Source organism: Schistocerca serialis, chromosome 1, assembly GCF_023864345.2.
Source record: "Schistocerca serialis cubense isolate TAMUIC-IGC-003099 chromosome 1, iqSchSeri2.2, whole genome shotgun sequence".
Lineage (NCBI taxonomy): Eukaryota > Metazoa > Arthropoda > Insecta > Orthoptera > Acrididae > Schistocerca > Schistocerca serialis.
In genome coordinates, this window is record NC_064638.1 from 798,956,500 (window position 1) to 798,969,559 (window position 13,060).

The window sequence follows — 13,060 nt, forward strand, 5'->3', positions numbered from 1 at the left end:
TTCTCTACCGATTCACTCTCCAACAGGGAGCGCGATAAACGAACCCTGAAATCTTCCCGTGGGAGCTCTGATTTTATTACGATCATCGTTCCTCCCTATGTAGGTTTGAACCAAAAAAATATTTTCATACTCAGAGGAGAAAATTCGTGATTGAAATCTAATGGAAAGATCCTGCCCAAAGGAAATCGCCTTTGTTTTAGTGACTACCAACCCAAATCGCGTATCATCTCCGTGGCACTCCCTCCCCTATTTCGCGATAACACAAAACGAGCTGCCCATCTTTGAACTTTTTCGATTTCTCCCGTCAATCCTATCTGACGCGGATCCCACACCGCACAACAATACTCCAGAAGATGGCGGGCAAGCGTAGTGTAAGCAGTCTCTTTAGCAGATCTGTTGCATTTTCTAAGTGTTCCGCGAATAAACTGCAGTCTTTGGTCAAATACAAAGTACTGCCTTTATTGAAGAACCACGTTTTAGTAAGTTCCTGAGGAGAGGTAGTGCAGTGAGGTAACGATGGAAAATTAATCAGAAGAACTGTGCTTCGGATCCTAGTAACCTTATTTAGTGAACCGCTAGCAAGCTGGCTTGCGTTTAAAGCGATAATTTTAGACTAAGCCAAATAGTGAGTTGTGAATACTAACTGAAATCATAATGCTGAAAGTAAGTGAGTTGGATGTAATATTTTCTTGATTATAATCAGAAAATTAACATAACTAACAAATAAAAATAATTATTACAACTCCATCATCAATTGTACTAAATGACCTTAATTGTCAAAATTTTTTTTACATTTGTTAGTGAAATAATGAAAGATGTGTAAGCTGTGAAAACCAACCTATCATCACACACATCCATGCCCGACGCAGGATTGGAAGCTGCGACCGTAGCGGTCGAGCGGTTCCAGACTGTAGCGCCTAGAACCGCTCGGCCATACCGGCCGGCATTTCATTGTTGACACTACACATGATTGCACGTAACGTTATCGAGATATTCACAGCAATATAGTTCTCCGTACAGGATCTTTGACAACAATTTACTTCAGCTAACGAGGAAAATATATACTATCTAATCAAAAGTATCCGGACATCTATTGATGGGCATTAATATGAGATGTGTCCACCCTTCACATTTGTGACAGCTTTAGTTCTGCTGGGGACACTTTCAATGAAGTACCTGAATCTCTGTGAAGGAGCCGATGCCGGAGAATGTAGTGATGCTGGATTCTGGGGTGCGGAGAGAAGTCGAAATTCTAACTCAAACCACAGGTGTTCCATTGGGTTCAGGTCGGGGCTTTGGATAGGCAAGTCCATTTCAGCAATGTTATTGCCCCACAGATAAGGCTTTATGATAGGGTGGATTGTCATACTGGCATTAACAGCCATCGTTTCCGAACTGCTGCTTTGTTTTACTCAGTGCACAGTGCTGTAAAATGTATTCAAATCCTTCCGCATTTAGCGTTTTCTTAAGAGCAATAAGGGGAGCTCACCCTAGCCGCGAAAAAAATTATCATTTCGTAATACCACCTCCTCCGTATTTCATTGTTCAAAAAATGGTTCAAATGGCTCTGAGCACTATGGGACTTAGTATTGGTTAAAAACAGTCTTGGTAGCAATTTTAGTTTTTTATTTTTCAACGACGCGTTTCGCCTTATTTAGGCATCTTCAGATTAGCTACATAGAAAACAGAGAACAAATACATCTATTTAAGAATCGCGATCGAGTTGTGCAGACTTGGATAACCTAAAGGCATGTATAAACAGATCAAATACTGAAAGAGCAAATAGCTTATTTTGGTATTTCTTAGAAGAATCCATTAGTCAGTGTAGCCAAAGGGCATCGTCGAATATGTCGTGCCAACATCTCCTTCATTAAACTCGGTAAAAACTAGAAATATAAAATAGTAAAATCAGATTTAAAAAGATTCATCAGTAATCGGACACTTAGAAATGCAATCATATTGCCGAAGCCTTATGATAAGGCCTTACCTTTTCAGGAGGACGCGACTGACACCAAGATCTGCATAACGCGTTCAACTGCTCTTTCAGTATTTGATCTGTTGATACATGCCTTTAGGTTATCCACGTCTGCACAAGGCGATCGTGATTCTTAAATAAATGTATTTGTTCTCTGTTTTTATGTAGATAAAAAAATGGCTCTGAGCACTATAGGACTTAACTTCTGAGGTCATCAGTCCCCTAGAACTTAGAACTATTAAACCCAACTAACCGAAGGACATCACACACATTCATGCCCGACGCAGGATTGGAAGCTGCGCCCGTAGCGGTCGAGCGGTTCCAGACTGTAGCGCCTAGAACCGCTCGGCCATACCACCCGGCATTTCATTGTTGACACTACACATGATTGCACGTAACGTTATCGAGATATTCACCAAATCCATACCCATCGTCTAGATCATCATAGTTTACTGCCTGATTCGTCACTGCAAATCAGTCGCTTACAGCCATTCACTGCCCAGTGGCGTCGGTCTTTACGCCACCTCAAAAGCTGTTTTGACTACAGAAACATGTGATTCATGAGGAGGTGCTTGACGATTGTACCTAAACCCAGTACGCACAGTCATTGTGCTAACTGGACTATTGACAGCACTTTCGAAATCGCGAGTGATTTGTTCCAGTGATTTTAGCGGTTTTTTACAACCACAGCCTGCATTGCTGAACAGTCCCTGTGCGTTAGTGCGTGAGATTACCGGGTGTTGTTGTAGCTGTGGTTGTTCTTCACTTTTCCACGTCACAATCATGTCATCAACAGTCGTCTTGAGTAGGTTTAGAAGCGTTGAAATGCCTCTGACGTATTTATTGCTCAGGCGTCAAACAACGCCCATGCCACGTGGCAGAGCTCTTCTCAAATGGTTCAAATGGCTCTGAGCACTATGGGACTCAACTGCTGAGGTGATAAGTCCCCTAGAACTTAGAACTACTTAAAACTAACTAACCTAAGGGCAACACACACATCCATGCCCGAAGTAGGATTCGAACCTGCGACCGTAGCGGTCGCGCGGTTCCAGACTGTAGCGCCAGAACCGCTCGGCCACCAGCGGCCGGGCTGGCCGCGGTGGTCTCGCGGTTCTAGGCGCGCAGTCCGGAACCGTGCGACTGCTACGGTCGCAGGTTCGAATCCTGCCTCGAGCATGGATGTGTGTGATGTCCTTAGGTTAGTTAGGTTTAAGTAGTTCTAAGTTCTAGGGGACTGATGACCACAGCTGTTAAGTCCCATAGTGCTCAGAGCCATTTGAACCATTTGAACAAGCGGCCGGCGAGCTCTTCTCACCTGCCCATTCAGTTGTTACTGTTTCTCTACTAACAGTACAATATTCACCGCCTCTACGTATACTGGCGGGGCTCTCGTGACATCTAGTGATAAGTTCCGCATTATACAGCAGTGTCCGGATACTTTTGATCAGGCAGTGTAATACTCCCAAAGAAGGAAAAACGAAAGAAGATTGGGTTTAACGTCCAGTCGACATCGAGGTCATTAGAGACGGAGCACAAACTCGAATTGTTTGAAGGAAGAGGAAGGAAATAGGGCGTGCCCTTTCAAGCGTACCATCCCTACATTTGCCTGATTTAGGGAAATCACGGAAAACCTAAATCTAGGCAGTCGGACGCGGATAGTATTCCGAAAGGTGTCGTGGGGTTGTAAAGTAACTGCAAGTGGTTGGAGGTACCGGAGGATCGCCGGTGCAGTTAGGCCACAGCGGGCAGCCGGGGCCGCCGGTACTCACTCTGTCCCCTGCGGAGCTGCGCGGGGTGGTGGACGGCGCTGGCGGCGCCCGTCAGCAGCAGAGGCAGCGCCAGCAGCAGAGGCAGCGCCAGGTCCGTCAGCAGCGGCGCCGCCGGCTCGCGGGGCGGCAGCATGGCTTCAGCAGCCGCGGCGGCCGCGCGCCCGCATCTCCGCCTCTATCTTATCGCCTCCACCTGCACGCAGATAACACGCGCCTCTTGTCTCTGTTCGCCACTCAATCACTTGCACGTTCGACGTGACGCCCGACTATAAATATTAGTCACCCTCTTAAAAAAAAGAAAAATGCACACTGGTCGCTTTGGACCATGGCGGCTATGTGACCGTCCACCACTAACCTGCCATGGCAGTGATAGGTGTGTGTGTGTGTGTGTGTGTGTGTGTGTGTGTGTGTGTGTGTGTTTGTATGATAGCCGGTTGCATGTAATCAGTACAGTGATATGGGTCCGACAGTAATATGAGTCGACGTGGGGACGCGACGGAATGGCTGAGAGGAGCTGACGAATGTTTACACGTTAGGGATGGTGGTTTTCGCTGAAAAAATTGCCCCTTCAGTTATATATCATTTTTCCACGCCAGTTTAACCTGACTGTTAAAACCGCTCAAAATAATTGCTTTCTGAAACAACCGATTTTCAATTTTTTTCCATATTACACACATCAAAAAAGTTTTGCATCACCTCCGTTCCGAGAGTTCCGAAACCTGTACAGAAAATTGGAATAGAGATCAACTGAAACGCCCCTTTTTGAAACATTATAAATTACTGTGCTAATTAACTTCTACGTCATTTGATTTTCAAACAGTTGAGCAAAACTGAACGTACTCAGACATTTCTCTCTTTACTTATTCTGATCATCACTAAACTGACACACAATATTTTTAGCGCAACGCAATCTGACTTTCAATAATCCCTACAAGAGAATGGCTCTGACAAACAATAACCTACACCTTTCACGAATCACTTACCTCACAAAAATCTTCGTTACTCAAACTACTGCAATACAGCGAGCGCCAATACTGCCAGCTAAATAAAAGTTTCTAACTACGGAAGGCACTAACTACTGATAGGCATAGTTAGCAAATGAAAGATTTTGATAGAGAACAATCAATGTATTTACCTTAATAATGTTCAAAAGTCATAATATATATATCAGTTCATGACATCCAGTCTTACAAATTTCGTTTTTCTGACGGACACATGTCCAGATCGTCCGTTCTCAAAACTCGGCCATCTCTCTCCCCACATCCACCACTGCTGGCGGCTCACCTCCAACTGCGCAACGCTACGCGCTGTTCACATCCAATTGCCCAACAGTACAATAGCAAATATTCCAACAATGCAAATCAGCCACAGACTGCACACAGCATAGTCAGTGATTTTCATACAGAGCGCTACGTGGCGTTACCAACATAAAAATCTAAACAGCCTACTTACACGACATAAGCATCATTTCCGCTCTTTTTGTTGCTCATGAAACCGAGGCAGTGCACGTTGTACCACCATACAGCGAGACCTTGCTGTACACATCGGTACCTCTAACACCCAGTAGCACGTCATCTTGCACTTACACATGCCTGTATTCGTCGCGGCATACTATCCACAAGTTCATCAAATCACTGTTAGTCCAGATTGTCCTACTCCTCAACGGCGATTCGGCGCAAATACCTCAGAGTGGTTGGTGGGTCACGTCGTCCATTAACAGCCCTTTTCAGTCTATCCCAGGCATGTTCGATAGGTTTCATACCTGGAGAAGATGCTGGCCACTCTAGTCGAGCGATGTCGTTATCCTGAAGGAACTCATTCATAAGTTGTGCACCATGGAGGCGCGAATTCTCGTCGATGAAGACGAATGCCTCACCAATATGCTGCCGATATGGTTGCACTATCGGTTGGAGGATGGCATTCACATACCGTACAGCCGTGTCGGTGCCTTCCATGACCACTAGCAGCGGACGTCGGCCCCACATAATGCCACCCCAAAACAGCAGAAAATCTGTAATTTGCTCAGACTGACCGGGTTGCCTCCAAACACCTCTCCGACGATTGTCTGGTTGAAGGCATATGCGACACTCATAGGTGAAGGAAATGTGATGCCAATCCTGAGCGATCCATTCGGCATGGTGTTGGGCCCATCTGTACCGCGCTGCATTGTGACGTGGTTGCAAATATCGACCTCGCCATGGATATCGGGAGTGAAGTTGCGCATCATGCAGCCTATTGCGCACAGTTTGAGTCGTAACACGACGTCCTGTGGCTGCACGAAAAGCATTGTTCAACACGGTGGCGTTGCTGTCAGGGTTCCTCCGAGCCGTAATCCGTACGTATCGATCATCCACTGCAGTAATAGCCCTTTGGCGGCCTGAGCGAGGCATACCATTGACTGTTCCTGTCTCTCTGTATCTCCTCCATGTCCGAACAATATCGCTTTGGTTAACTCCGAGACACCTGGTAACTTCCCTTGTTGAGAGCCCTTCTTGGCACAAAGTAACAACACAAATGCGATCGAACCGTGGTATTGACCGCCTAGGCACGGTTGAACTACAGACAACACGAGCCGTGTACCTCCTTCCTGGCGGAATGCCTGGAACTGATCGCCTGTCGGACCCCCTCCGTCTAATAGGCGCTACTTATGCATGGTTGTTTACATCTTTGGGCGGGTTTAGTGACACCTCTGAACAGTCAAAGTGTCTGTGATACCATATCCACAGTCAACGTCTATCTTCAGAAGTTCTGGGAACAGGGATGATTCAAAACTTTTTTTTTGATGTGTGTACTTCCTGTAATAAACGTAGATATCGAACAAAGATTGAAAAATATTTACTTTCTCAGTTTCAAGATATATAGAATCAGTATGTAAAATTAAATAGATAAATAAAAGAACACTTCGTCCGACCATCCTTCGCTACTATTCTGGAAAAGAGATAATTCGTTCAACATAATCACTGCTAAAGGTTGAAAACTGAGGAAGAAGTCTGCTTGTCCGTTTTCAAGAGCTACTAGCAGATAAAAGTATATTATGTAGACACCGGTAGAAGGTCAGCTCGCTGGCCGGTGTGGCCGAGTGGTTCTAGGCGCTTCAGTCTGGAACCACGCGACCACTACGGTCGCAGGTTCGAATCCTGCCTCGGTCATGGATGTGTGTGATGTCCTTAGGATAGTTAGGTTTAAGTAGTTCTAAGTTCTAGGGACTGATGACCTCAGATGTTCCATAGTGCTCAGAGCCATTTTTGAAGAAGGTCAGCTGCTTTCTATTTTTGTTGTGCATTGTGAATGAATAATTGCTAAGCTTTTAATTTATTAATGTTACCATAATCTCCTTCCCCTTTTATTATTTCATAGAAATCTCAGACAAGCCTACAATCTTTTAAAACAAACGAAGCATTGTACTTCGTTGTTTCATCACTTCGTGAAACTATTTCCAGGCTAGGGTTGGTGCCATTCTTCAATAGTACTGCTGTCCGGCGATGACAGCGAGAAACCAATCTATAGACCATGTGGGGGCGAGTCTTGCCCACTGCACGTACACGCGTACCTTAAGGCACGACACACGACAGCAGCGACGATGTTGTCTTGGCAATGCTGTACCAATTCTTATGCTTTGTGTATGTCGCTCGTTCCTGACGGAATTGTTATCAAAAAAGCTCCGATCGCTTTTCTGCATTTCTGGTTCAAATGGCTCTGAGCACTATAGGACTTAACATCTGAGGTCATCAGTCCCCTAGACTTAGAACTACTTAAACCTAACTAACCTAAGGACATCACACACATCCACGCCTCCATTTCTGTAATAGCACATTAATTCGAAGTAACGCCAATGTTCAGTATAAACAAGTACATCTCTTTTAAGAAAGGTTTATTTATGAAAGAAAAAATTTAGCACTATTGCTATGGCTAACTGATGTTTCGATTTTTTACTCGGTTGTTAGTAAACAATAAAAAACACATGTTGCATTCGAGACTAAACAAATACCGAAAAATACCGGTTATTCGGAACTAAAATACCGGTATCGGTTTTCACCGACCGGTTTTTCCATTTCTTGTTACTCGTGCCTTAACCACAGAGCAGATGAAGTTGCCCTATTCGTCGGTGTATCTTCGCGCACTGTCTAACGTGTTTACTAATGCAGGGTGTACCACTCGCAGCCAGCGAACACGGTATATGAACGGTCTTCGTAATCAGCCTGAATGACCGGAGACGAGTTTTCGACCATGCGTTGCACATTTGGAGGTACCTCGTAAAAGGCCATTGCTCACAGCTACACGTAAAGCTGCACGTTTCAATGGGCCAAACAATACCGAAGCCGGACGTTATCTGACGGGAAGCGGGTAGTCGTGATTTTGCTTTTAACTCAAATTATGCCAAGGCCCATGGACCGTTTAAACCACAATGTGCAGGAGAGAATATTTCAGGTTGAAGAAGGTTCTGTGATGTTTAGTGGTGTTTTTCGTACCATGTGTTTAGCCCACTGACTCATTCTAGCGTGAACTTCAATCAGAATGTTTATTACAACATTATCGCTGTGCGAGTGCTGCCCCTTCTTCGTGATGGGTGTGCTTTGAACATTCCCACCTTCCAAGATAATGGCCGTGTTCAACTGGCGTACGTATACGTTCCTAGTCTGACGAACATTCAGAGTTGCAGTTGCACCTTGACTGACCCATTAAATCATCCGATCTTAGCCCCACAGAAAATATCTGGGACTATTTGGAATGGCGGGCCGATCGTAGCAGTCAACAATTCCGCAGTTAAATAGCTGTACGGGTTCTGATCGGCAACGGCTTCAGCTGAATATGACAAACCTGAAGAAACTTACGGATTCTCTTCCCCTCCAAAATGAGCCCTTTATCAAGACCAGAGCCGATGTCACGCGGGGGGCGATTAATTTTTTGCATGTGCGTATTACTGACAAGTCCATGACACAACATCGATGTGTTTATCACCCAGAAAGAGAGGCATGCACAGGAATGACAACCGCTCCAATATTCTTACACGCTCATTTTGTACAATATTTCTCGCTTCCTGTCACTCTACCAACATCTATTCACAGTGTATTTTCTGTGAACCCACTACGTTGAGACCCTTAATTTATTTTTATCAAACCAAGTATGTCGTCTTTCTGTTATGTTTTTCGCGCTTGAATTCTAATCTGATATCTTTGAAAACTAGTTCCCCTAAATATTGGGAATATGATTTCTTTAATCGTTCTCGGTCTCAACCCATACAACCTTCGAAATACATACACTTCATTATAAAAGTAGGAAATCATCATCATCATGAACAGTTTCCAGCCTCAGTCTGGGACTGTTTGAAAGACGATCCTCGTCATTTACTCCTGTTTCCTCACCATTTTTCTGTTTTCACTCTGATCCAGTCTTTGCCTCTCCTCCACACCTTTCTGCCACCTAACCCTTGGTCTTCCTCTTGGTCGTTTCCTTCGAATCTCCATTTCATGTATCTTCTTATGAATCCTCTCGTTTGCCTTCTCTTTAAGTACGACATGTATATGTAAAACCAGTACTACCAGTAAACATACGGGGTTAATCAAAACTCATACTCGCCGAAGGACGACATTCAAACACGCATCCAGCCATCCAAATTTGAGTGCTCCGTGATTTTCCTAAATCGCTTAAGGAAAATGCCGGGATGGTTCCTTTGAAATGCATGGCCGATGTCCTTCTCCGTCCTGCCCTCATCCGGGATTGTGCTTCGTCTCTAACGACTTCCTCCACTCAAACTTCGCCGGTTCGAACTTCGCAGAGCGCCTCCTTGCATACTAACAGGATAAATGTGTTTCTAATAAAATTTCGTCCCAGGCACATTTCCAGTACAAAATGGAAGTCAAACAAAGGCAATTTGTCAACACTGTAACCACATATAGGACGACGATGTTCATTCGGTAGTCTGTAGGTGTGCAACTTGCTTAGTACAGTGGGTATAGTTTTGCGTCAGAATACTCCGAGAGTTCTATTCCAGATCTAGGTCTAATTTTATTTAATTTTTTGTGGGCTTGCCAATACTGCAATAATACTGTGTTCATCAAAAGAGACTTACTCTTGAACTGCAGTTTTTTTAACGTTAGACTGAGATACTGAGATATGAAACTTCCTGACAGTTCCAAACTGTATGCGGAACTGGGACTTGAGTCCGGGAACTTTGCCGGGCGGAGGCAAGGGCTCTACCAACGGAGCTAACCGAGCACTACTCAGGACCCCTCCTCGCAACTTTACTTCCGCCGGGAAAGCATGAATCAACACAGTAATCGTTTCAAGGCAAAATGCGTCATTAAAAACAGGGTTATACAAACAGTTCTATTCTCCTTTCTTTGTTAGTATTAATTAATTGCTCGTGTATTGTGTAAGACACGCTGTAATTGTTGTATAGCTATTAAGAAGTTAAATACAGTATGACGGACTCTAAAATCATAAAAAATTAATTATACCCAGACCTGGAACCGGAGTACTCTAGCACAGTACTCTAACTTCCGCACTAACTGGACACATTATCGAATGTAGATTCTTATTGTACATGTGATAACAGTGTTGCCAAATCGCCTTCCCTTCACGTGAATTTTCTGCTGAAAGAGGCGAAATATTGTCAGAGACATTTTTGTACTCTTAGTTTGGCGGGAATCTTGCTTTGGCGTCCACGTGCGCTAATTTCGATTCACCCCATGTATGCAACGGCTTCGCATCGTATCTGGAAATTGAGACGGTGTAGACGTACCACAAAAACAAATCGAAAATCTGTACACTAGTCCTATCGCTGCCTAGGTAAATCCCGAAAGCTATGAGTTAAAGGAAATTATACAGTTTATAAGTAAAATGCTTTTTTACGACCTACTGGCACCTCATCGTAAAAGGACGGCTGTTATATACAAAACGCATGCACGATTAACCCACGATGCCGACAGAAACAGAATCGTAGCTTCGTAAACACTGAACGTTTCGCTAGCACCACGGGCAGCACTGTTTGGTTCATGGCGAGCGAGCGTGCCGTCCGTAGCATTCAACGGAGCATCTCGCGCGCCATGACGTAAGAAGATACCGTCATCAGAGCTAAAACATTTGCTCCCCTGGAACCGCGCCGCAAGCGTATTACGCAGGCATCCTCGAACGATGACTGTTCAAACATGCACCGCACGAATGGTCTAAACTTTAGGAGACGAAAGTGCTTAAGAAACCCGTCGTCTTTACGGCGACGAATTGGTAAAAAAGAAGCTCAGAAGTGACACGCTCGATACTGTCGATAAAGGTTTAACGTTGATGGCATTCTCCATATACCATAGAAAAAAAGGAGGGAGTGAATGAGCAAAATTGAGACATGTAAATTGTATGTTACGTATCACGAAGATCCCCCTACGCGTTCGGAATATTCTGAGGACACAAAAGTCATGGGACAACGATATGCACACATACAAATGGACGTAGTACCGCCTACTAAAGGTGTAAAAGGGCAGTGCATTGGCAGAGATATCGTTTATACTCAGGTGATCCATGTGAAATAATTTCCGAAGTGATTTGCCCGCACGACGAGAGCTGACAGACTTTTAATGCGGAATGGTAGTCGGAGCTACACGTATGGGACATTTGATTCCGGAAATCGTTAGGGAATTAAGTATTCCGAGATCCACGGAGTCAATAGTGTGCTCAGAATACCACATTTTAGACATTATCTCTGACCATGGTCATCGCTGTGGCCCACGGCCTTCACTTAACGATCGTGAGCAACGGCGTTTGCATAGAATAGTCATGGCTAACAGAAAGCAACACTGAGTGAAATAACCGCATAAATCGACTTGGGACGTACGACGAACTTATCCTTTTGGACGGCGCGGCAAAATTTGGCCTTAATGGACTATGGCTGCAGGCGACCGACGCGAATGCCTTTGCTAACAGCACGACATCGCCTCCAGCGCCTCTCCTGGGCTTGTGACCATATCGGTTAGATCCTAGACGACTGGAAAACCGTGGCCTGATCAGATGAGCCCCGATTTCAGTTGGTAAGAGCTGAGGGTAGGGTTCGAGTCTGGTTCAGACCCAAGTTGTTAAAAAGGCAATGTGCAAGTTGGTCGTTGCTCCATAACCCTGGAGATGGTTATGTTCTGCTACACTTGCAGCCATTCGTGGACTCCATGTTCCCAAATGTCGATGCAAGTTTTTTAGATGATAATGCACCATGTCACCGGGCCACAATTGTTCGTGATTGGTTTGAAGAACATGCTGGACAGTTCGAGCGAATTATGCAGCCAACCACATTAACCGACATGAATCTCATCCAACATTTATGGGACATAATCAAGAAGTCAGTTCGTCCGCAAAATCCAGCACTGGCAACACTTTCGCAATTGTGGACGGCTGTAGAGGCAAATGGCTCAATATTTCCACAGGGGACTTTCAGCGACTTGTTGAATCCATGGCACGTCGACTTTCTGCGCTACGCCAAGCAAAAGGACGTCCGACATGATATTATGAGATATTTCATGACTTTTATCACCTCAGTGCATGTCTATACGGTAAGGGAGAGCTGTTAATCAACTTAAATACCGTGTAAATTACACATGAAGCCATAAAAGATTTGTATCGGTGAATTCCGTACATGGCTGTGAAAGGCGCGTGTTGGAAGAATTTCTCAAGCTGTGGGTTTTTCCAATAAGCAGATCATTTACACTTTGTCGCTAAACAATGCTCTTGGTCATCGAATAACGAAATTGGCTAATACTAGGTGCTGTGCTACTTACTTTGTCTTCACGTTGTCCGACCTCGATCTACAGTCTACAATATCTCATGCTGTTACAGCAAAAGCTGCCGTCTCCATTTTAGCGAATTGGAGGGATGTTTTCAGCAGTAGCTTAATTTGACCACATGAGGTGGCACAGTGTTTAAGGGTCTGGACTACATTCGGGAGATGTGTAGCACAATTCTCCACGCCAATGTTTTGGGCGTTTTCCGTCAGTCACATTACGTACATGTCGGGATGTCGCCTTTGAATAGGTCTTTGCCGATCTTCACGCAGATCCTTATCCAACATATCTAGTGCTCCGTGTATTAAAAGACCTAGAGGTCACCAGCTTTCAGTAACCTGAAATGTCGCCGGCCGGTGTGGCCGAGCGGTTCTAGGCGCTACAGTCTGGAACCGCTACGGTCGCAGATTCGAATCCTGCCTCGGCAACGGATTTGTGTAATGTCCTTAGGTTAGTTAGGTTTAAGTAGTTCTAAGTTCTAGGGGACTCATGACCTCAGAAGTTAAGTCCCATAGTGCTCAGAGCCAATCGGAAATGTCACGCGGACGTGCAAGGTC

At 44.8% G+C, this 13,060-nt stretch overlaps 1 protein-coding gene across 1 annotated transcript in view; it reads right to left on the reverse strand.

The window, feature by feature from the left end:
• Positions 1-13,060, reverse strand: part of LOC126483858 (prion-like-(Q/N-rich) domain-bearing protein 25) — a 194,040-nt gene that overhangs the window by 89,943 nt on the left and 91,037 nt on the right. Inside the window, exon 2 of the mRNA XM_050107084.1 lies at positions 3,745-3,937. Coding sequence (XP_049963041.1) covers positions 3,745-3,877 — 133 coding nt within the window. The 5' untranslated portion in view covers positions 3,878-3,937. The remainder of the gene's footprint in view (positions 1-3,744; positions 3,938-13,060) is intronic.